The sequence below is a fragment of the Equus quagga genome, chromosome 8 (genome assembly GCF_021613505.1).
Source record: "Equus quagga isolate Etosha38 chromosome 8, UCLA_HA_Equagga_1.0, whole genome shotgun sequence".
NCBI lineage: Eukaryota > Metazoa > Chordata > Mammalia > Perissodactyla > Equidae > Equus > Equus quagga.
In genome coordinates, this window is record NC_060274.1 from 80,040,016 (window position 1) to 80,065,113 (window position 25,098).

At 39.3% G+C, this 25,098-nt stretch overlaps 1 protein-coding gene across 2 annotated transcripts in view; it reads left to right on the forward strand.

Moving 5' to 3' along the window:
• FAM221A (family with sequence similarity 221 member A) overlaps positions 1 to 24,746 on the forward strand; it is a 33,656-nt gene extending 8,910 nt beyond the window's left edge. The window contains exons 3-8 of one of the 2 annotated variants that reach the window (XR_006889916.1): positions 3,585 to 3,775; positions 5,538 to 5,744; positions 18,076 to 18,180; positions 18,724 to 18,806; positions 20,002 to 20,084; positions 23,680 to 23,728. Coding sequence is in view for 1 of the 2 variants with exons in the window: in XM_046670670.1 (XP_046526626.1) it covers positions 3,585 to 3,775; positions 5,538 to 5,744; positions 18,076 to 18,180; positions 20,002 to 20,084; positions 23,680 to 23,748 (655 nt within the window). In the remaining variant the exon portion in view is untranslated. Of the gene's footprint in view, positions 1 to 3,584; positions 3,776 to 5,537; positions 5,745 to 18,075; positions 18,181 to 18,723; positions 18,807 to 20,001; positions 20,085 to 23,679 lie in introns of both variants that reach the window. The other variant, XM_046670670.1, reaches the window with a different exon arrangement.
• Positions 24,747 to 25,098: the final 352 nt, after the last annotated feature.

The following is a 25,098-nucleotide window of genomic DNA, read 5'->3' on the forward strand; positions in this document are numbered from 1 at the left end:
TCTTAGTGGATAGTCCCCTTTTTCATTATATAATGTTTATCTCTATCTTTTGTTATCTTCTTTGGCCTGAAGTCTGTTTTGTCTGATAGAAGTATGGCTACACCCACTTTATTTTGGTTGGCATTTGCTTTGAGTATCATCTTCCATCCCTTCCACTCTGAGCCTATGTTTGTCTTTAGAGCTGAGATGGGTCTCCTGGAGGCAGCATATTGTTGGGTCTTGTTTTTAAATCCTTCAGCCACTCTGTATCTTGATTAGTGAATTCTATCCATTTACATTTAGGGTGATTATTGATATATGAGGGCTTAATACTGCCCTTTTATCTTTTGATTTCTAGTTGTTCTACATTTCCATTGTTTCTTTTTCCTTGTGTTTCTGTCTGCCATTTCAGTTTGGTGGTTTTCTGTAATGTGTTTCTCGGTTTCCCCTTTGTTGTGTTTTGTGACTCTGTTCTGAATTTTTTGTTTTGTGGTTACCATGAGGTTTGTATAAAAGGTCTCGTAGATAAGATAGTTCTTTTTCTGCTGATAGCTTTGTATCTTCATTTGCCTTTGCAGATTCTGTCCTTTTCTTCTTCCCATCTATGTTTTTGTTGTCAGGAATTATCCTTTTTTTTTTTGAGGAAGATTAGTCTTGAGCTAACTGCCGCCAATCCTCCTCTTTTTGTTGAGGAAGACTGGCCCTGAGCTAGCATCTGTGCCCATCCTCCTCTACTTTATATGTGGGACGCCTGCCACAGCATGGCTTGACAAGCGGTGGCATGTCCACACCTGGGATCCGAACTGGTGAACCTCGGGTTGCTGAAGCAGAACATGCGAACTTAACTGCTGTGCCACCAGGCTGGCCCCAAAATTATCCCTTTTTGAATTGTGAGTTTGTTACCAAATTGAAGTGGTTATAGTTATTTTTAATGCTTCCTTTCCCTTTAACCTTTATGTTATAATTAAGCATTTACTATCTTATTTTGATACAGATTTGCAACTTTCGCATTCCATCTATTTATCATGTTGCTGAAAGCTTTGTATATTGTTGCCTTTTTGTTTCAGGTAGGAGGGCTTCTTTCAACACATCTTATATACAGGCAGGTCTAGTGGTGGTGAACTCCCTTAGTTTTGTTTGTGTGGGAAAGCCATTATTTCTCCCTCACTCCTTTATATCTGAAAGACAACTCTGCTGGATAGAGTATTCTTGGCTGAAAATTTTTATCTTTCAATATTTTGAATATATCTTTCCATTCTCTCCTGACCTGTAGGGTTTCTAATGAGAAATCTGCTTAAAGCCTAATGAGGATTCCCATGTAGGTTGTTTTCTTTTTCTCCCTGGCTGCTGTTAATATTTTTTCTTTGTCATTGATTTTTGACAGTTTTATTATCATGTATCTTGGAGAAGTTATTTTTGTGTTGCAATAATTGGGTGTTCTATTAGCTTAATGGATTTTGTTTTTTTCTTTTTTGTGAGGAAGATTCACCCTGAGCTAACATCCGTTGCCAATCCTCCTTGTTTTTTTTTTTTTTGCTTGAGGAAGATTAGCCCTGAGCTAATATCTATGCCAGTCTTCCTCTACTTTGTATGTGGGATGCCTCCACAGCATGGCTGATGAGTAGAGTAGGTCCGCACTGAGGATCCAAACCCACGAACCCCAGGCCACTGAAGTGGGGCATGTGGAACTTTAACCACTAGGCCATGGGGTCAGCCCCTATGGATTTTTATATCCAGTTCCTTCTGCAGGTTTGGGAAGTTCTCAGCTATTATTTCTTTAAATAAGCTCTCTACTCCCTTCTCTCTCTCTTCTCCTTCTGGGATACCCGTTACCCTTAAGTTGCTCTTTCTAATGGAGTTGGATAATTCTCATAGAGTTTCAACATTTTTTTTTTTGATTCTTCGTTCTCTCTCCGTTTCTACCTGCATCATTTCTAGGTTCCTATCTTCAAGCTCACTAATTCTGTCTTCTGTGACATCTGCTCTATTTCCAATGCTTTCTAATGCATTCGTTGTCACATTTATTGAGTTCTTCAGCTCTAGAATTTCCGTTTGGTTCTTTTTTTGAGTTTCAATCTCTTTGGTCTTTCTGTTCATTGATTTTATTCTTGAGCTCATTGAACTGCCTTACTGAGTTTTCTTGTAGCTTGTTGAGTTTCTTCATGACAGCTATTTTGAATTCTTTATCAGTTAGATCACAATATTCTATGACTTTATGTTTAGTTTCTAGAGAATTGTTTTCTTTTTGTAATGCTCTGGTACCGTGGCTTTTTGTGGTGCTTGCTGAGTTATACCTCTGCTGGTGCATTTGTAGCAAACATGTTTTTTATTTAGGTATAGCTTTGTTTTGATTCAAATTTTTCAACTGCTTAGAGATTAGAAGGCTTTCTTTTGTTTTTCAGTAGGTGGTGCTGCAGCACTAGTTTTTAGTATCTATTACATCAGCTGCCTCTGGCTATATTTGAGGATTTGCACATTCCACCCTCCACTGCCTCTATTGGGGCAGTTGCTGGTACTCTCTTCATTACTGCTTGCACTTCTGGGGGTCACTGATGCCTTGCTGTTGCTTGTGTTGCTGTGGTCACTGATTTTGCTGCTGGGGCTACAGGAATGGCTGGCACCTCAGCCGTGTCTGGGATCATCTGGATTGGAAGCTCAGCTGCCATGGTAGGAGAAGTGTGGGGAGGGAACCTGGTACACAGGGCACTGTCTCAGCTGTTTCCTGTTACCTTGTGGTGACACATGCCACTGTTGTTGGGATGTAGGAGTGCCATGCACACCTTTGCTGCTGCTACTAGGGTCTGAGCTGAGCCTGGAATCACTGGGCTCCACCTCCATTGCTGCTCCATTCCCTGTGGCTGCAGGAGTTGCATGTGTGCCTCTGCTGCTGCCTACCAACTTCTCTGGGGCTGGGGATGGCTGGCTCAGCTGCTGTGGCCAGGGATCCAGCATCCTGGGTTCTGCCTCTGCTGTTCCCGTTTAGCCTCCTCTCTGTGCTCCAACCCACTCACCTTTGTGTGTACCAATGTATGATGTCTCCGGCATCCTAATCTGTTGGGCAGTGGAGCCTTTGTTGGGTTATGGATGTTTTACTCACTGTAGATGGAAGGAGGGACAAAGAGATTTTCTCATGCTGCCATGATGATGACATCCTATTAATATATGTTTATTAAACTTATTTCACTTTTAAATAGCAAACCTGTGAAAATAAATGCAAGTCATGCACTTTGATATTTATAACAAACTTTTTTCATACTCTTAGGTTGTCTTGCATATTAAAGAATCTATAGTGGTAAGTATTTTAAGGGAATTATATGATAATTCTTTGTATATTGCTGTGAAAATTCTTCTTAAATAACTGAAAATAAAAATGTAAAGACTGGAGATTTTCCCTGACCAAAGCAACATTGGCTGACAGAAATACTGTGTATAGGGGAGTTTATTTTCGCCTTACTAACAAGAACAGCGAAACAAAAATAAAAATAAGAAAGAAGCATTTTGTATATAACAGAAGAGAAATTGTAATCCCTGGTAATACTTGCAATGTGTTTTTCCCTTTTATTTTTTTATTATTAATATTATTTATTCCCTTTTATTGTTTTTAGGTATAAGCAACATAAAACTGACTTCAGAACGATTCCACAGCAGCGCCCCCTTAGCCTGCCTTGCCGAGTGACTGGCTGCCAGTGTGGGGCTTACCTCTATGTCCCTTTGAATGGTGCACAGCCCGTTCGCTGCAGGTGCAAGCACTTTGCTGATCAGCACAGTGCTGCGCCCGGCTTTATATGCAATGCCTGTGAGTTGCATTGTTATAAACACACAAACAAAATATTTTTATTTCTTTATTGAATATTTCATGTGTCTTTGTGCCAGTTTTATTCAGCTATAGAGTATTAAGCAACCAAGAAAAATTTGATGGGTAGCTACTCTAAAGTTTTATTGTTGTGGGAAAACTCAGAGTTATTTGTATGCTTTGTACTCATAAAGCCTAATCTCATACAATTCAAATAAGTAATAGTAAAAGATTTTTTTTTAAGATTGACACCTGAACTAACATCTGTTGCCAATCTTCTTTTTTTTTTTTCTTCTTCTTCTCCCCAAAGCCCCGCAGTACATAGTTGTATGTTCTAGTTGTGGGTCCTTCTGGCTGTGCTGTAGTCAAAGATTTTAAAGAATCGCTACACGTGATCTGATTCAAATTTTCGAATGGGGGAATTTTATCAAGTAAATCCTATTTACAAGTTTTTGAAAAAGATTTTATAAGTCAGAAAAAAGTTTATAATTTGCTGGTAGATTATTGTTATTGCCTAAAACATAGGCTGATGGGAAAATCAAAATGTAACAAGATAATTTTAACACTTTCTGTGGAATAGCACCATTACCTCAATATCTATACCCAAATTCCAGCCCCTATCTCACATGCCCTTTCACTTAATCCTCCTTTTAAAAACCCTTTGAAATAGGTAGGATATTAGTCTAGTATTTTTCTTCAGGGGATAGTTATTCCAGTTGTTTTTGTAGTACTTTGAATTGAAATTTTATGATGAAATATGTTATAAAACATTTTTAATGACGATGGCAGGATTAGATCTGTTTTATTGGCTAAGTATTGAAGTAGTTGGATAAAACTCATTTATTATGTGCCTTGGTTCTCATACACATTTGTCAGAAGTGTGAGTGTGTAAAGATTTTATTAATGGTGTATTCTGGCCTCCATTTCAATATGGCTTTTTGAAATATATATAATAATTTTATTAAGATATAATTCACACACACGCAACTTATCCATTTCAAGGAGGCAATTTAATGGCTTTTAATATATTCACAGAGTTGTGCAACCATCACCCCAATAAATTTTAGAACATTTTAGTCACCACAAAAAAGAAACTCCATATCCATTAGCAGTCATTCCTTATTCCTCCCTCCCTCCATCCCTAGCCAACCAATAGTCTACTTTCTGTTTCTCTGGATTTTTTATTCTAGACATTTCATATTAATGGAATCATAGAATATGTGGTCTTTTGTGGCTGGCTTCTTTCACTTAGCATAATCTTTTTATGATTCATCCATGTTGTAGTGTGTATCAGTATTCTTTCCTTTTTTTGTTAAATAATATTCCATTGCATCCTTTCTATGTCTGTGGGTAGGTCTTCCAATATGGCTTTTTTTGGGAATTGATCCACAAGGAGGTTTCCACATTCTCTCTTCACCTGGTCCTGGCCCCTGGGCTGTCCCTGCCACACCTGCTTTTAACTCAGTATTTGAGGAGGGGGCCTGCATTTCCTGGCTTTCCAGTGTTTAACCCAATTTCTTTTAATCCCAGTTGGTTTTTCCAGTATGTTTTTTTCTACTACATACCCCTTTACCACTTTAGCATCTTTAAGAAGTATGATCAGTGGCTGAGAGGGAGTCCAGGGGCTGGAGGTGGAGTTACAGGGCCAGAGGACTGTGTATGAGGGATTCAGATTCAGGTGATTTTGGCTAAGCTAAGCATTTTTAGGGCAACAGCTCAGTACCTATAGTTAGAAACATTTACTTTCCTTTACATCTTAATTCAGGTTCCAAGTGTTCAGGATTCCATAGTTGCTTCACTTGTGCTTGTGGTCAGCCTGCATATGCCCATGACACAGTAGTGGAAACTAAGCAAGAAAGACTGGCTCAGGGAAAACCAGTGGGACAGGATGTTCCTTATGCAGCAATGGGAGGATTAACTGGCTTCAGCTCACTTGCAGAAGGCTACATGCGATTAGATGACAGTGGAATTGGTAAGTGATGATATATGAAATGTGAGTTTGTCATATTGTTTTATGTGTGCTAACAATATGAAGCCTTATATTTGTTTAGCACTTTATGTTCTTCATGTTTTATTTCAGAAAGCATTCTCTCCTTTGATTTTTATTTTTTAAAAAGGTTTTATTGCCACTATGCAATCTATAGTTATTATAGAAAATTTAGAAAACACAAGAGAAAATATCACTTCTACCCCAGTACTCATACCCAAATTCTAACCCATAACCCCATTGTCTGTCATAGCTGAATAATACTTCTTTAACTTGATATGATACAGTTTACCTAAACTGCTACCCTATTGTATGCAGTTTTTGCCATTGTAACCGTCTCATTTTGGAAACATGGGCTTATGTCCATGTGTGCATATGGCACACATATGTATACATGTTATCACATCTATAGTAATGTATACACACATGCATGTGTGTCTGTACATGTATGTGCCACATATACATCTGCTTGTATATGTAAAAGTTTTAAGTAATGTAGGGAAAAGTTTGCTTGGTTACATCTCGAACTGTTGAAGGAAGCTGGATCCCTCTGAATTGAGTGGGATTGGGGAGAAGAATATGGTTCCTGTTTATTTTAAATACTTGTGTGTGTATGGATTTTTTTTTACAACAAGTATTTGTTTTATTTTTTCATTACAAAAATTACATAAATATAAATGAATATTTTGTTATAAAAGATTTTAACAAGAGAAATGAAGTATAAGGTCCCCTTGAATACTTCTCTTTACCCCAGATTCTTTCCCAGAGGGTAATTTGCTGTCATCAGTTGATATGTATTTTTCTTTTTTTTTTTATTAAGGTTATGAAAGTTAACATCCTTGTGAAATTACAGTTGTACATCATTATTAGTCATGTTGTAGGTACACCACTTCACCCCTAGTGCCCTCCCCCAACCCCCCTTTCCCCTGGCAACCACTGATCAGTTCTCTTTGTCCATATGTTAACTACCACCTATGAGTGGAGTCATACAGAGTTCGTCTTTCTCTGTCTGGCTTATTTCACTCAACATAATACCCTCAAGGTCTATCCATGTTGTTGTGCGTGGGACGACTTTGTCCTTTTTTATGGCTGAGTAGTAGTCCATTGTATATATATACCACATCTTCTTTATTCCGTCATCAGTTGCTGGGCACTTAGGTTGGTTCCATGACTTGGCTATTGTGAATAGTGCTGCAATGAACATAGGGGTGCATGGAACTTTTGGAATTGCTGATTTCAGGTTCTTAGGATAGATACCCAGTAGTGGGATGGCTGGGTCATAAGGTTTTTCTATTCTTAACTTTTTGAGGAATCTCCATACTGTTTTCCATAGTGGCTGCACCAGTTTGCCTTCCCACCAACAATGTCTCAGTGTTCCCTTTTCTCCACAACCTCTCCAACATTTGCCACTCTTGGTTTTGGATATTTTTGCCATTCTAACAGGTGTAAGGTGATATCTTAGTGTAGTTTTGATTTGCATTTCCCTGATGATTAGTGATGATGAGCATCTTTTCATGTGTCTATTGGCCATCCGTGTATCTTCTTTGGAGAAATGTCTGTTCATGTCCCCTGCCCATTTTGTAATTGGGTTGTTTGATTTTTTATTGTTGAGTTGTGTGAGTTCTTTGTATATTATGGAGATTAACCCTTTGTCAGATAAATAACTTGTGAATATTTTTTCCCAACTAGTGGGCTGTTTTTTTGTTTCAATCCTGTTTTCCCTTGCCTTGAAGTAGCTCTTTAGTCTGATGAAGTCCCATTTGTTTATTCTTTCTATTGTTTCCCTCATGTGAGGGGTTATGGTGTCCGAAAAGATTCTTTTGAAGCTGATGTCAAAGAGTGTACTGCCGATATTCTCTTCTAGAAGACTTATTGTTTCAGGCCTAATCTTTAGGTCTTTGATCCATTTTGAGTTTATTTTAGTAAATGGTGAAAAATAATGGTTGATTTTCATTCTTTTACATGTGGCTTTCCAGTTTTCCCAGCACCATTTGTTGAAGAGACTTCCTTTCCTCCATTGTAGGCCCTCAGCTCCTTTGTCAAAGATTAGCTGTCCATAGATGTGTGGTTTTATTTCTGGGCTTTCAATTCTGTTCCATTGATCTGTGCACCTGTTTTTGTACCAGTACCATGCTGTTTTGATTACTGTAGCTTTGTAGTATGTTTTGAAGTCAGGGATTGTGATGCCTCCAGCTTTGTTCTTCTTTTTCAGGATTGCTTTAGCAATTTGGGGTCTTTTGTTGCCCCATATGAATTTTAGGATTCTTTGTTCAATTTCTGTAAAGAATGACATTGGAATTCTGATTGGGATAGTGTTGAATCTGTAGATTGCTTTAGGTAGTATGGACATTTTAACTATGTTTATTCTTCCAATCCATGTACATGGAATGTCTTTCCATCTCTTTATGTCGTCATCGATTTCTTTCAAGAAGGTCTTGTAGTTTTCATTGTATAGATCTTTCACTTCCTTGGTTAAATTTATCCCAAGGTATTTTATTCTTTTTCTTGCGATCGTGAATGGGATTGAGTTCTTGAGATCTTTTTCTGTTAGTTCATTGGTAGCATATAGAAATGCTACTGATTTATGCAAATTGATTTTATACCCTGCAACTTTGCTGTAGTTGTTGATTGTTTCTAATAGTTTTTCTATGGATTCTTTGGGGTTTTCTATATATAAGATCATGTTGTCTGCAAACAGCGAGAGTTTTACTTCTTCGTTGCCTATTTGGATTCCTTTTATTTCTATTTCCTGCCGAATTGCTCTGGCCAGCACCTCCAGTACTATGTTGAATAGGAGTGGTGAAAGTGGGCACCCTTGTCTTGTTCCTGTTCTGAGAGGGATGGGTTTCAGTTTTTGTCCGTTGAGTATGATGTTGGCTGTGGGTTTGTCATATATGGCCTTTATTATGTTGAGGTACTTTACTTCTATACCTATTTTATTGAGGGTTTTTATCATAAATTGATGTTGGATCTTGTCAAATGCTTTCTCTGCATCTTTTGAGATGATCATGTGGTTTTTGTTTCTCATTTTGTTAATGTAGTGAATCACGTTGATTGACTTGCGGATGTCGAACCATCCCTGTGTCCCTGGTATAAATCCCACTTGATCATGGTGTGTAATCTTTTTGATATATTGCTGTATTCGGTTTGCCAAAATTTTTTTGAGGATTTTTGCATCTATGTTCATCAGTGATATTGGCCTGTAGTTTTCCTTCTTTGTGTTGGCCTTGTCAGGTTTGGGGATCAGGGTAATGTTGGCTTCATAGAATGTATTAGGGAGTGCTCCATCTTCCTCTATTTTCTGGAATAGTTTGAGAAGGATAGGTATTAAATCTTCTTTGAATGTTTGGTAGAATTCTCTAGAGAAGCCATCTGGTCCTGGACTCTTATTTTTGGGGAGGTTTTTGATTACTGTTTCTATTCTTTACTTGAGATTGGTCTATTCAGATTCTCTATTTCTTCCTGATTCAGTTTGGGTAGGTTGTATGAGTCTAGGAATTTACCCATTTCTTCTAGGTTGTTCAATTTGTTGACGTATAGTTTTTCATGGTATTCTCTTATGATCCTTTGTATTTCTTTGGTATCTGTTGTGATTTCTCCTCTCTCGTTTCTAATTTTATTTATTTGAGATTTCTCTCTTTTTTTTTTAGTGAGTCTGGCTAAGGGTTTGTCGATTTTGTTAATTTTTTCGAAGAACCAACTTTTTGTTTCATTGATCCTTTCTACTGTTTTTTTTGATTCAATATCATTTATTTCTGCTCTAATTTTTATTATTTCCCTCCTTCTACTGACTTTGGGCTTTGTTTGTTCTTCTTTTTCTAATTCCGTTAGGTGTTGTTTGAGGTTGTTTATGTAAGATTTTTCTTACTTATTGAGGTGAGCCTGTATTGCAATGAATTTCCCTCTTAGGACTGCCTTTGCTGCGTCCCAAATCATTTGGTACAGTGTGTTTTCATTTTCATTTATTTCCAGATAATGTTTGATTTCTTCTTTAATTTCTTCAATAATCCATTGTTTGTTCAGTAGCATGTTGTTTAGTCTCCACATTTTTGGCCCTTTCCCAGCTTTATTCTTGTAGGTGATTTCTAGTTTCATAGCATTATGATCAGAAAAGATGCTTGATATTATTTAAACCCTCTTGAAGTTATTGATGCTTGCTTTGTTTCCCAAGATATGGTCTATCCTTGAGAATGTTCCATGCGCGCTTGAGAAGAATGTGTAACCTGCTGTTTTTGGATGAAGTGTCCTATATATATCTATTAGGTCCATCTGATCTAATTTTTCATTTAATTCTATAATTTCCTTGTTGATTTTCTGTCTGGATGATCTGTCCATTGGTGTTAATGGGGTGTTGAGGTCCCCTACTATTATTGTATTGCTGTTGATGTCTCCTTTTAGTTTTGTTAATAGTTTCTTTACGAATTTTGGTGCTCCTGTGTTAGGTGCGTATATATTTATAAGTGTTATGTCTTCTTGGTGGAGCGTCCCTTTTATCATTATATACAGCCCCTCTTTGTTTTTCTTCATCTGTTTTGCTTTGAAGTCTACTTTGTCTGATATAACTCTGGCAACACCGGCTTTCTTTTGTTCATTATTAGCTTGGAGTATTGTCTTCCATCCCTTTACTTTGAGTCTGTGTTTGTCTTTGGGGCTGAGGTGTGTTTCCTGGAGGCAGCATATTGTTGGATCTTGTTCTTTGATCCATCCTGCCACTCTGTGCCTTTTGATTGGAGAGTTCAATCCATTCACGTTTAGAGTGATTATTGAAATGTGGGGGCCTACTGTTGCCATTTTATCACTTGTTTTCTGGTTCTTTTGCATTTTGTCCTGATGGAGAGCTGTTACTTTGTGTTATTGTCCTTCTGCTTATCTCCTTTGTTCTGGATTTTGTAACCCCTTTCCTTTTTTTGATTTTTCAGGAATGAGGTTCTTCCTGAGCATTTCTTGAAGAGGAGGTTTTGTGGTGATGAACTACCTTAACTTTTGTTTATCTGGGAAAGTTTTTATTTCTCCATCGTATTTGAAGGATATTTTCACTGGGTAGAGTATTCTTGGCTGCAGGTTTTGTCCTTCAGAGTTTTGTTTTGAATATTTCATTCCAATCTCTTCTAGCCTGTAAGGTCTCTCCTGAGAAATCTGCTGATAGCCTTATGGGGTTTCTTTTGTAAGTTATTTTCTTCTGCCTGGCGGCCCTTAGTATTTTCTCTTTGTTGTTGACTTTTGCTAGTTTCACTACTATATGCCTTGGGGTTGGTCTTCTTGCGTTAATAAAGTTTGGAGATCTATTGGCTTCTGTCACATGAAGTTCCATCTCTCTTCCCAAGTTTGGAAAGTTCTCAGCTATTATTTCTTTGAACAGGCCTTCTGCCCTCTTCTCCTTCTCTTCTCCCTCTGGTATACCTATAATCCTTATGTTGCATCTCCTAATTGAGTTGGATAATTCTCGGAGAGTTTCTTCATTTCTTTTTAGTCTTAGTTCTCTCTCCTCCTCTGCCTGCAGCATTTCTGTATTCCTAGTCTCCAAATTGCTAATTCTGTTCTCCATATTATCGACCCTACTGTTCAGAGAGTCCAGATTTTTCTTAATCTCCTCCATTGTGTTCTTCATCTCCAGTATTTCTAATTGGTTCTTCTTTATAGTGTCAAGCTCTTTTGTGACATAGCTCCTGAACTCATTGAGTTGTCTATCTGAATTCTCTTTTAACTCATTGAGGTTTTTAATAATGGCAGTTTTGAAATCATCGTCATTTAGGTTATAGATTTCATTGTCTTTGGGATTGTTTTCTGGGTGCTTATCATTTTCCTTCTGTTCTGGAGATTGAATATATTTTTTCATACTGCTTGATGGCGTGGATTTGTGCCTCTGCATAGAGATAGAGTTTAGTCGCTGCTTCCACTTGTTGTGACTGGTGTGTGGGGGGGGGGGGGCAGCTGTTTAGACTGCACCAACCAGGTACCCTGTCAGCTGTTACTGACTAGACCTGGACCCCTCCTCGTAGTCACAGTGGTACTATGGGGTCCCTCGTCGGTTGTGGGGGCAATTGCAAGGGGGCCTCAGGCTGCTGATGCCTACTGTTGCAGCCCACTTAGACGCGCTCCCTCCTTGTGGTGTGCAGCAGTGTTGTGGGCTTTCCCAGCAACCAGGAGCAGGATCACCTATACTCGCTGCTTTGTCCCTAACAGAGCCCACAAGATCACACTTGTCCACTATAGGTCCCAGCAGAGCTATGGGTATCTTCTGAAGTCTGTCGTTAGCTCACCTAGCTGTGCTACTTTTGCCCCAGGGCCTTCCCGCCTTGCGATTGCCAGTCAGGACCTCTCCACTAGTGCTGTGCAGAGGCTTTCGCTGAGGCTGCTGTAGGAACCTGGAGTTCCCCCCGGGCTACGTAGCTGTTTCACCAGAGCTCCACTCTGCCCCACTCCACTCTCACGGGATCTCTGGGAGCCCCTTGCCTCGTCTGGATCATGGCCAGAGTCCGTGGGCCTGGCAGTGGCTTGTAAGCTGCTGCCTTGTGGGGAATTCTGCTCTAGGGAGCTTCCTGGTGTTCTGAATGCTGGGTGGGGGCTCCCAGCTAATGGTGAGCAGAGGCTTTCCCTGCCAGGGGGGTGTGGGACCCCGGAACCTCCCCCTGAGCCACAGAGCCAGGTGCTGGAGCTCCAACCCTGTCCCCAAGCCCATCCACGGGAAGTCCCATGTGCCGGAGACCGTGGGCCCAGCAGCAGCTTGCGGTCTGGTGCTGTGCCAGGGAATCCGCCCACTGGGAGCTTCCCTTTGTCCTGGATTCTGGACGTGGCCTCCCTGCTAATGGTGAGCAGAGGCTTTCCCTGCCGGGGAGGTGTGGGACCCCAGAGCCTCCCCCCGGGCCGCAGATCCAGGTGCTGGAACTCCAACTGTGTCCCCAAGCACGTCTACGGGAAGTCTGGGTGCCCCCTGTACTGACCCGTGTGCTGGAGACCGTGGGCCCAGCAGCAGCTTGCGGTCTGGTGCCGTGCTGGGGAATCCGCCTGCTGGGAGCTTCCCTTTGTTCTGGATTCTGGGCAGAGCCTCCCTGCTAATGGCAAGCGGAGGCCTTCCCTGCTGGTGGGTGCGGGACCCTGGGGATTCCCCCTGGGCTTAGGTGTAATCGTGGGGGGCTTGAGTAGGGCTGTTGTCACCTGTTTCCACCGTCGCTCCGCTGGTGAGTGCACACTCCCGCCCTTGGTGTGTGGCGATGCTATGGGGGAGTCTGCTGGAAGAGAGCCTCCTGCAGGAACTAGGCTGTCCGGGGGTTGGGGGTAAGAGAGTTTTCATCTATTTCTTCCTCCTCCCAGGGGGAAGTCCGTCCGCCTTCTGATGTATAGTAGTACGAGACTCTTAGGCGTCTTGAGATGCTATCTGGATATCCTTTGTTAATTGGTGAATGTCCAATTAGTTGTAGATTTGACAGGGGAGAGACAAAGAAGACCACTCATTCCGCCATCTTGGTCCTGCCTATTATCACACTGTTATTGCAATTGTCCTCTTAATTGGGTTGGTACCCAGTGTAGCTGGTTGCTAGGCTCAGGGGCGTACAGTTGTGATAGGCCTGAGGCCAACAAGGCTGATGTCAGTTCTCTTAGGAGTGCGGCTGAGTAGGGCTAGCCCTTGGCATGGAGGCACTCAGTTGTTTCAGGGTTTGGAAGGTGGGGCTGATCCTTTTTATGGCTGTTTGTGAAATACAGGTCTTCTGCTGCTGATAAGCCTCAACCCTCTCTGGACCACATACACTGTCAGCACAGTCCTAGTCTGTGTACACTTCTCAACCCCCTGGAGCGTACCCTACTGCCACACTGCAGAGGCCCCCACCTCTGCCCCAATGCCCCCCAGAGTTCACCAGGTCCTCACACAAGCCCTGCCCCACAGAGGCAGACACCTTTGCCTGCCTGTAGAGGATCAAGGCATTCAGTCAATGCAGGCTGAAAAGTAGCCTGAGGGCTTGCTGTTAGGTGGGGCCAGTCCCTAGGGCAGGTTGCCTGCCCTGGCTAAACTGGATTAAATCTGTGCTCTAGTGGGTGTGGCAGACCCCTGGGCTAACAGCCCAAGGGATGCACCTGAATGGCCCCCACCTGTGTCCGTATCAGCACGCCTGGACCAGCTCAGAACAACGGCCCCCACCAATGTCTCTGTCTCCAGAGAGGATCCTCCTCTCACCAAGATGCCCCCAGAGCCCACCAGGTGAGTCTCGTTTCACCAAAGGACAGTCAGTCTTCTCTATGGTGATTTTAGGTTTCTGCAATGAGTGAGTTTGTGCTTGGGCCCTTTAAGACCTGCATCTTTTCGGCTTTCGGCTGATAGCTTTTCTGGGGTGTCCTCGCTGCAGTTAATAGCCAGCAAACCCAGACAGTAAGACCCCCCTCTCAGTTGGGCTGAGTCCGAAGGATGGTTATAGCAGTATTGCCCCCGCTCCGGACCTCACTCCTCCAGGGAGGGCTGCGTACCTTAGGTTGGCTCCTGCCTGGCCAGCTGAGAAGCTCCGCTGCTCCCAAAGGTGGCTTTTTTCCTCTCTGGCTGGAGTTACTGCCTCTTCTGCTTTCGTCAGGACTGTCCCTTGTTGTGGGGGTTCTTTTTGTCCAGTTTTCAGTTTTCAATCCAGGGTGATTCTTCCTAAAATTGTTGTAACCTGGTTGTGTTTGTGGGAGGAGGCGAGTTCAACGTCTGCTCACAGCGCCATCTTGACGAGAACTCTATGTATTTTTCTTTTTAACATACATTTTTATAGTTTACTTTTTTTTTTAACTTAGAAAAATTTTGAAGGCTTATTATGTCAGGACACACAAATCTACTTAATTCTTTTTAACTGCTGCATGGTATTCCACCCTATAGATATATCAGTTTATCTAAACCATTTTCTTCATGGCATTTAGATTGTTTCCATTTTTTTCCTTTACAAACAATTATGGAAAAAAATCCTCTTGAACTTATTTCCTTGTACACTATGTGAATATGACTCTAAGATAGATATAGAAAAGTGGAATAGTTGAGTTGAAGTGTGTGCACGAGTGAAATTTTACTACCTTCTGTGAAATCATCTAATAATGCCGTACTTGATTCTACTTCCCCCAGTAATGTTTTACTTTACCTCTTTCCTCTTGTTTATGCTGATCATTGATGTCATTAAACTTATTTTTACCAGTCTGATGTGTGAAAACGTTATTGTTGTTTCAGTTTTATTTCCCTGGATGTTAGTGGGATGAGAGTCTTCTCATATTTATTTGTCTTCCTACTTTCTTTTTTTAAATTCTTTTAATTTTATTTATTTATTTTTTGAGGAAGATTAGCCCTGAGCTAACATCTGCTGCCAATCCTCCTCTTTTTGCTGAGGAAGACTGGCCCTGAGCTAACATCTGTGCCCATTTTCCTCTACTTTATATGTGGGACGCCTACCACAGCTTGGCTTTCCAAGTGGTGCCATGTCCACACCGGGGATCCAAACCGGTGAACCCTAGGCCACCAAAGTAGAATGTATGAACTTAACTGCTGCGCCACTGGGCTGGCCTCCGGCCTTCTTACTTTCTATTCATACACTTTGCTCATTTTTCTGGTTTTATCTTTTCTCATTGATTTATAGGAAATCTTGTTATATATTCTGTATACTAATCCTTTGTTATTTATCTTGTAGCATTTCTTCTAATCTATCATTTTGTGTTAGTCTTTTTTTTTTTTTAATCAGTTTTTAAATTCTGGAGGCAAGCCTTCCCTACTCCAATTTCATAAATATGTTCTCCTTCATTTACCTTTAATACTTTTTTGTTTGTTTTTATGTTTAGCTTTTTCATGTATCTGAAATTTATTTTTTGTGAAAGTGTGAGGTGTACATAACTTCAGTTTTTGTCCAAATTGATGGCAAGTTATCCAAGCACCATTCTTTCCCAAATCATTTGAAACTTTATTTTTATAATATTCTGTCATACTCTCTATTTTGTGCCATTGTCCTATTTGTCTATCCTATACCAATATTACATGTTTTAACTTATTATTCTTCATAGTGTGTTTTGATATTTGGTATGGTAAATTCCTCCTGTTTATGTTCTCTTGTCAAGATTGCCTTCATATGTTTGTGCATTTTCTCTTCTCGGTAATTTTATAACTGGCTTGTTAAGTTCCATAAATAAATTCTCTTTCAATTTTCATGAGTGCATGATTGTATTAGGTTCATGCAATAGATACAGAAAACCAAGTTACCAGTGGCAAAAAGTAGTGATGATAATGATGTTGTTGATGATGGTTGCAGCTTTGTACTGCCAGGAGTCGTTCCAGCCTCTTTACATCTATTAGCTCATTTAATCCTCATAACAACTCTGAGGTGCTATTATTAATCCTGTTTTACAGATGAGGAAACTTAGCACAAAGAAGTGAAACATGTTGTTCTGTGTTATTCAGCTAGTAAGTGTTAGAGTTGGGTTCAACCCAGAAATTGTTCCGGGCTCATTAGTCTGCCTTGTTGTTGGTTTCTGTGCAGCTGCCGTATTGTTTTGATTACTACAGCTTTATAGTAAATTAGTATTTATGACTTCATTTTAATATTTCAGAATTTTCGTGACCTGTTCTTACTTTTTCTTTCAGAACTTTGGGATCATTTTTTAAAACATTCTGTTGTTATAAAACATACTATTATTATAAAAACGTTATTTTAGTTGATGTCACATTGAATGTATAGATTAATGTAGGAAGAATTGATATTTTAAAATACTGAGTCTCTTCATTTATTCATCTTCTATGTAGCTAAGTGGAATTCTGCAGTTGTCTTCATAAAAGTTCTGCATAATTCTTAATTTTATTTCTAGGTATTTCATCTTTGTTTTTTAATAGCTATACTACCTGAGTTTTTTTCTTTCCTTTATATTTTCTATCTGATTATTGTTTGTTTATCTGAAAGCAAATGTTTTATGCTGCTTTTGTTACCAGTCATTATTACTTAATCTTAGAGTTTTAAGTAAATGTTTAGTTGATTTTACAAATAATGATATTTTTGCCTCTACTTTTGCAATATTTATGACTCCTTACTCTTGACTAATCAAAATGGCTGGTACTTCAGAATAATGCTAAGCAGTAGTGGTAGTAGTGGCATCTTTGCCTTTTTGTGACTGCTAGTATTTTATCACTTAAGGATCTTATAATATAAAGAAGGAAAACCTCCTCCCCTTTCTGGCCCCTGCGGGAAGGTGATGTGAAGAAAGGGGAGAGTGAGGAGAGGAACAGAATGTGTTTTTGTCTTGATTTCAGATGTGAGGGAGCTTGGGGCAGAGGGCCATCTGCTCTGTCAGCCATGTAGTCCTGGACAGAGATGACTTCTTGCTGGAATTTGTTCCTTTATGATGTGGAAGGAGTCCATAATTCTCAGCTCTTAGGGGGTGCTTGGAAGGCAGCTGAACTGTCAGGCAGTGTGTCATAGCCTAGGGCAAAGGTGACCCCAGAGCAGAGCTAGAGGTGGGTCCCCTGAACTCTGGAGGATTCAACAGAGGAAGTGGCAGGCATCAAGTGGTCTGTAGTGGTCGTGAGAGCAAGCATGAGGTTACCAGGCCCTACCAAGCTGAGAGACTAAATTATAGCCTACACCAGCCTTGAGCGTTTGAGATCAGTAGTGCGTGCAGCAACCAGAGGACAGCACAAGGACCTGACCCGACCTAAGCCTCCTTCTCTTACATTCCCACAAGCCACATGAGAGGAGCTGCAGAGAAAGGGGGCAGGAATCTGAAAGACCGAGCTATTGTCCCACGCTGTTTATGTTATAAGAAAGGATTAACTTTTGAAACCAAATAGGACTGAAAGTTCATTTCCTTCCCTCTACCTGCGGTATGGGGAGAGGGATGTGGGGAGGTGTGGTTTGTGAAGAAGATAGAGCTCTTATAAATTTTCTCTACAGCTTCCTAATTTTTGGTCCAAAAGTCAATGTATTTAGCAGTTGTGGTTTGGGATTGTGGACGTTTCCTCATTTCACTGAAGAAGTTTTCTTTATTTTTCATACTTTGTTTTTAGATGGTTTCCTAGTGAGGAATAGAGTAAAAATATACTTAATCTGATGACTTCAACTAGAGGGTTATCGCACATATCTTGCTTTTGGTAGTGTTTTCTATGCTGATACACCATTAATTTTCTGCATATTTTTTTTCTTGTGAAAAAGGTCTCTGACAAATGCAAAAATACTTTTACCTTTTTATCTTTACTTTATGTGGCAGATAAAAATCTAAATAAAAATTTCCTTTTTACAGATTTTGCTGAAGTTCACATTTGAAATAACTTCTTTGCATCTGAACAAATAGAGATTTGATTTTCATTCTTCATATATTTTGTTCTCAGGTGCACCTTCAGTTGAAGTTTTAGACTCTCCAGTTACGGCCAGGGACCACCCATTTCTAAAAGCATTTCAAGCATCATCTAGTTCTCCAGAAACACTAACAGATGGTAATGAAATTGGGAAATATTTCTGGTTGTAGTAAATAAGAATATAGATTGATTCATTTTCTAGATATCACTCTTTTTTTTTTAGTATTACCACAGTTTGATTATCACTTTATTTTTATATTGGCCAGGCACTGAGAAAAAGCAAGGAACTTCATTTTTTTATTGGGAAAAATTGCTAAATCTGAGAATTATGAAGATTCTGGTAATACAGTAATTGGAAGTTTTGAAACCATACTGTGGTCCACGTTATTGCTTTGCTGTCTGAGAGAGTCCTCTAGTGGACTAATTGCTTTGATCCTTTAGGCTCTCGCAAGCAGGATGTAATCCAGTGATAACTCTAGGTTAGCAAGGTTTTATCACTTATAAATTATACATAAAAATGAATAGAATCCATTCTAAGTGCAAATATTCTATTTCCTTTGTTGAAAAGAAGAATAAAAACATTGAAGAAGAAATTCACATGATTAATTAGGTATTGAATATTTAAAAATATTTTAAAATGAGGATTTTCTATGATTTATTTGTATTTTCGTACCTTTCCAGATATCCTGACTTTCTCCACAAGGGATTCTAAGGCAGCTTACAAAAACGACACACAATGAAGTGATGATAAATTGGAGAGAGAAGTAAGAAATCAGAACCAAGAAAAATGACACAGTTGTGTCAGCTTTCGAGGTTGATATAATTGCTACATTAAGCTTCAGTTTTGACTTGAGTGTAGTGGCAGCCAAGGCACAAAGGAAGGTGCCATCCGTTAAATGTTTTTCATTATTAGCAAGGAGGAAACATGAGTTCTCAGTGCTAATGAAAGTTGTACCAATGTTGGATTTTAAAGACATCTATATAGTGACCCTCAATGATGCAGTGGCCCAAGGTCCTTAAAACTTTTTTTCAGCAAATGCAGCATATGTTGCCCATTCCTAATAGTCACCCAAAATGGTAATATACCATTTTGCCAGATAAATGGTAACATATCATTAAAATGCAACTCAATGAAGGTGATTCTGCAAGAGGCTTAGCTCAAATGGTCCGACATGATCCAGGGAAAGACCCAGGGTTTTCAGATGAATGGATAGATAGCATATATTCAAAGCAATTTTTCTTATTTTTCTCAATAAGACTTTTGTTAGATAGTTGATAGAGTGTGATTATACTCTGTGGTGATTATCTGGAGTTATGTGATTTTCATGTTGCTGGTTGAGGGTGAATTCACATTCTTTAAAAACTAGACAGGTGTTCAGGTTGATATTCTATTTTGGATATGAAGGGACCCAAACAAGACACTTTGGGGTCTTTTTTGTAGTCTCATTCATGAGGGCTCCACCATCATGACCTAATCATCACCAAAGGCCTCACGTCCTAAGACCATCACATTGGGTATTAGGATTTCAACATATGAATTTTGGGGGGACACACACATTCAGACCATAGCATAAACCTTCTATAATTACTTCTGTGCATTACTTGTTACAGTGATACATGAATTTCTATAAAATATATCTATATTATCTATAAATTATCTATAAAATATAAAATGTAGTCGAACAGAGCTAAATGTGCTCTTATGTGAAATAGCTATATGGTGTTAATAACCAGTTGAATATTTGAAGAGTGTTTGCCAATGAAAATTACTTTTGTCTTATGAAGCTCTGCTTTCTAAAAAGGATTTAGGTTGTAGGATTTATTATCCATTTAGACCATTTCTGGTTTGAAAACTAAAAAATTATTACCAGGTAGGAGAAAAGTTTTCTTTCTGTTTTTTATTTCAAGAGAATTTATAATTATATAAATATATTACTTAGATTTTTTTTGCCTTATTAGTAGGTACAAGTAGTCGGGTTTCTTCCTTAAGGAGACCTGAAGAGGACGATATGGCTTTCTTTGAAAGACGGTACCAGGAAAGGGTAAGCCTGTGGGGAAATCTGCTTACATTAAGCATTTACCTGTAACAAAGATACTGTGGAATGATTCTATATTGATTATGGATCATCATTAAAAATAATTCATAAAGCCTTAGAGTTGGTGTTAGATCTTGAGGCTTATTTAGAATAATTCAGAGAGAAACAGGACTAATGAATAATACTATATGTAATACATTGGTTAATTTATGGAGGTCATACATATTGACAAAATATACAAATAAAATTGTCACTAATAAACATCAACCATCAGCAGATTCATAAATTATATGTTTCTTGAATTCTTAATATGTAGTATTTCTTCTTAGTGGCTTCTAGGCATATCTAGACTCAAGTTAAAATTACCCAGCAGCCTTTAAGAAACACAACACTAAACATAAACATATTTTAACAATTTCCAGGGCTCAACAACTACAATATTGATGTGTTCCTAGCTTTCAGCAATGATAACTTTCATCAGTTCTCTAACACACTGTAAAATCTTTGGGGATAACCATAGTATTTTATTCTTCTTTGTATTTTCCCCAGAACTATGTACCGTGCCTAGTACTTAATACATTTTCAATAAATATTTATGGAAAATTGAAAAAATAAACACAGATATAATAGATATTTGCTTTCATACGCATCGTCTACTTAGACATTTGATGCGGTCATGGCAGCATTCATATTTGAGAGTTTTGTTTTGTTTTTGTTTATGGCCAGATGAAAGGATGTTGGCTTGATGAGGTATGGGGGATGGTAACCAGCCGTATGGGACATTCCCTTTTGTGGGCTTTTATTATCTTTCTCACTAGGTAATAAGCGCCCTGAAAGTAAAGGCACTCTTGTCACTTTTTATTGTATCCTCTATAACACTTATACAAGAGCTTGTTGAGTACCTGATGTTGTGGAAAAAGATGGCCGTTAAATAAATTCACCATCCAAGAGCAGAGGGAGTGAGTAGGGGACAGAGTTTAGCTTGGTTGTCCTGATGAAGAATTTTGCAGTGGACAGGGAGAGTCCTGGATATGATTTTAGGCAGAACCTGAAAGTAGAACTTTCTGCAGTGATGGAAATGTTCTGTATCTGTGCTGTCTCCATTCATCATATGTGGCTGTATAAGCCTAAATTTAAATAAATTAAAATTTAAAATTTGTCTCCTCAGTCACACTAGCCACATTTCAAGTGCTCAGTAGCCACATGGGCTAGTGGCTACCTTATTGGACAGCACAGAAAGTTCTTTTGGAAAGCTCTGGTTTAAGGGAAAGAAGTGGTAGTAGGGTCTCAGGGAGGGAGATGAAATGGTCAGAATGAGGGAAGAAAAGGCTATTTTTGCAGCATCATCAAGGATAGACTTTTAATCAACTTAGTCTCTGTCCTTGAAACACAAGCGTTCACAGCTGAATTTGTTTTTCCTCATAGGCTTATGAGGGACGGCGTTCTAGAACTCCTTCCTTCCCTCCTCCAAAAGCCTGGGTAGTGTTGACTGCGTCGAAAACATCCCATGGTATTTGCTTGTGGAAGATAATAGGGGCAGTTCTTATTTGTGAATGTTTTAGACGATGTACCTGGCCCATCCAGACTGCTTATTATAGGTAGACCCAGGATTTATGGATTTATGACATGTGGTTACAACTCTCCAGCCTGTGCGATTTATGGATTTATGAGATACAGCTTATAAACTCTCCAGCCTGTGTGATTAATGGAGTATAAAAACTAAGAAGCTCGGGCCAGCCCGATGGTGCAGTGGTTAAGTGCGCACGCTCTGCTTTGGTGGCCTGGGGTTTGCTGGTTCCGATCCCGGGTGTGGACATGGCACCGCTTGGCAGGCCATGCTGTGGTAGGCATCCCACATATAAAGTAGAGGAAGATGGGCATGGATGTTAGCTCAGGGCCAGTCTTCCTCAGGAAAAAAGAGGAGGGTTGGCAGCAGTTAGCTCAGGGCTGATCCTCCTCCTCAAAAAAAAAAAAACAACTAAGAAGCTCAAACCTAAACGACTTACTCTGAGCTGATGTGTACCATACACATTGTTAGTACTCGTCTTTTACTTCAAAAAACAAGACATGTACCATTGAGGGAAAAATCTGATGGGTTCAGGGCCCTCTTAGAAAGCGGTGTACATCTGTATCTGGTTTTTGCTTGTATCCTTTGCTAATCAGTGGTAACATTTGGTGTGGGGAAGAACCTATGATTAGTGTGAGTCAGCTTTGATAATTAAAGCCTTCATGGTAACATGGTTTACTAACTACTTTTGGATATTATTGAGGAGTTGCTTCTTTTATGTAGCAGGTCAAATTATTTTCTTCTGCTGTGGAGACCCTTGGTCTTGTTTCCCCAAGCAAGGAGGATTTTATTAAGAAAACATTTATCAAACGTCACCTAGGTGCAAGGCACTGTGTTAGTCCCAGGACATTTTTTAAGAAAGGAGAAAAAAAAAAAAGGAGGAGCAGGAGGAGCTTCTTTGCTCTTCGGACACTAGGTGGATGGATTTGCTAAATACTGTTTCACATGAGCAAACACTGCTTTGGCTTTTGTTTGTTTAGCATCTTTGCTCTTTTTTGATGTTACTAAAAATCGAACACTGCCCTAAATGAGAGGGGAAAGGAGACTAGTATTTGTTGAGTGCTTATTAAGTGCCTAGATCTTTATATATATGATCTTATTTACACCTTTAGATCAATCCTGTGAAGTACCTATTACTATGACCACTTTTACAAATAGGAAAACTGTTGGTTAACTAGCTTGCCTCAAATGGTTAATAAATGGTAGAGGTAGGATTCAAATCCCCTTCTGACGCCAAAGCCTGTAATGTTTGCCCTAGAATAGGGTGTTCTCTGGGGGTCCTTCCTTCTGGTTTCTCGATGTTATTCCATCACCTTAGACAGAAGAGCCTCTGCCTCCACCCACCGTGCTCCATATTTTCTCCCCCGTTCTCTGCAGGGGTGAGGCAGCGGTGCTGCCTCTGGGAACTGTGTGTGTGAGTGCAAGTGGTAGTGAGGAAGAGGTGGGTGGACTTTGTGTTCTCTGGGGTCTTTTTTCCCATGGAAAGGGTGTATATGTTTCTCAAAGGTCAGAAGGTCGCTGCTTAGGGTATGCAGGCTTCTTCATTGCTTCAGTGACAATGAAAAAGGACAGCCTTCAGGAAGGAACTGTGGAAAGGTAGAAACAAGAATTACAGAAAACCATCTTTAAAGCAGACCATGTTCAGAGAGAATGCAGCTGGATTGGATGTATTATGTAACCCTGTAGGGAATGTACATAGGCTGGATGTAAGGTTAGGCATTTAAGTCCTTTTTTTTCCTTTAATTTTAATGGCAATTAAAATTAATGTATTCATTTTCTTCAAAGCAATATTCATTATATGTTATTTTTATTAAAATACTTCTGTGAAGTTGAAATCAAGCCATATTTTAAAAATGCAATTAGGTCCCTTCAACTATCAGATTTTGGCTTTGGTATTTAGGAGCTTAATAACTGCTAAATAACTGTGTGAAATGGCTGTGATAAATAAGACAAATGCAAATGAGGTATGTGCAACCTTTTTTTCTTTAGAATATTTTACAGATGATTATATCAACAAATATTTTAAATTTTCAGATAAAAATGGAAAAGGCTGCTAAGCTGAAAGGAAAAGCACCATTGCCACCAACTACAAAACCTTCATGAAGATTATTGGGGAAATTAAAACCATGATCCAAATATGTCTCTTGTGTTTATTTTTTCCTCTATTTATTTGCTTCTTTTACTGTATAAAAATGTCTTTTTGGATGTTTCCTTAATTTATTTAAATAAGTGAAAATACCTTATATTACTTTTGTCAAAATTCATGATTTACTACTTTGTATATACTTTTTACCTCTCCTAACATATGAGGTTATTTTCATATTAGTCAAACCTGAAAATACAGTGAATATTTTTAGTCTATCATAATTTAACTTTTTCAGGCTTTTTAAAAAATTAAAGGTGTTATTGAGGGTTTTGAACAAATATAAAAGGGCCACTGTTTTCATTCAAAATAGTAAGTTAAAATCCTTAATTTCTTATCTTTCAAATTTCATAATGTTGATTTATGTTTTTAAATAAAACACTTTTAAAATTATAGAATTTTCTGTCAGTGTCTACTGATTTTTAAGTTGTTTTGTTAACTATACACCATACATGATTGTATTGACTCCTCTCATGTGCTACTTCAACTCCTCCTGGCCCCAGCTGTTACTCCAATACTGCTGTGAAACACTTCCAAGCAGGCTTCTGACAGCTTCATCTGGAAGCCATTGGATGGCACTTTGTCTGGGACCATGTCAGGACTCTCTTGCTTTCTTCTTCAGGGATCCTCTGACACTGTGGCTTGGGATGTCTACTGGAAACCCTCTGCATCATACATGTATGATGGGGGAGTTAATGACCTTGGGACCACCCTTGACTAATGCGAAGTGGAAGCCAATAGATAAATGCTCCTGATTCTGTCTGCTGGAAAGACAATCCTGAGATGCCTTTCATAAACTTCTTCCGAAAATCCTGTGAGACTGAGCACCGGTCACTCATAGCAGTGTCCAATTCCATAATATATCCTTATGTTAGCTTTCTCTTTTTCCCTTTTCATTCCCTGATCCCTCCCTCTGGTTCCCTCAGATCACTTTCCGAATAAATTACCTGTATGTGAACATTTGTCTTAGGGTTTGCTTTTGGGTGGAGGTGGGGGAGTAAACCCAGGCTAAGATGGGTACCAGGAAAGCTCATAGAAAGCAAACCCTCAGGATGGGATTCTGTGACTGGATCATTCTCTGGATGGGTGACAATAAAGGCTGCATAACTGGTGGTAAGTAGGGTAGGGATAACTCCTGGCGTGTGGATATATCACAGTTACTGTAGTGGATTTAGGTGAAGTGCAAGTAGAAGGTGAAGTGTTAGGTTACATAGTAGCTATGACATTACAGTGGAATGGGACTAATGGAAATTATAAAGATGGCAGTGTTTGTTAGCTATTGTTAACTAGTAACCTTCAAAGAAAAATGA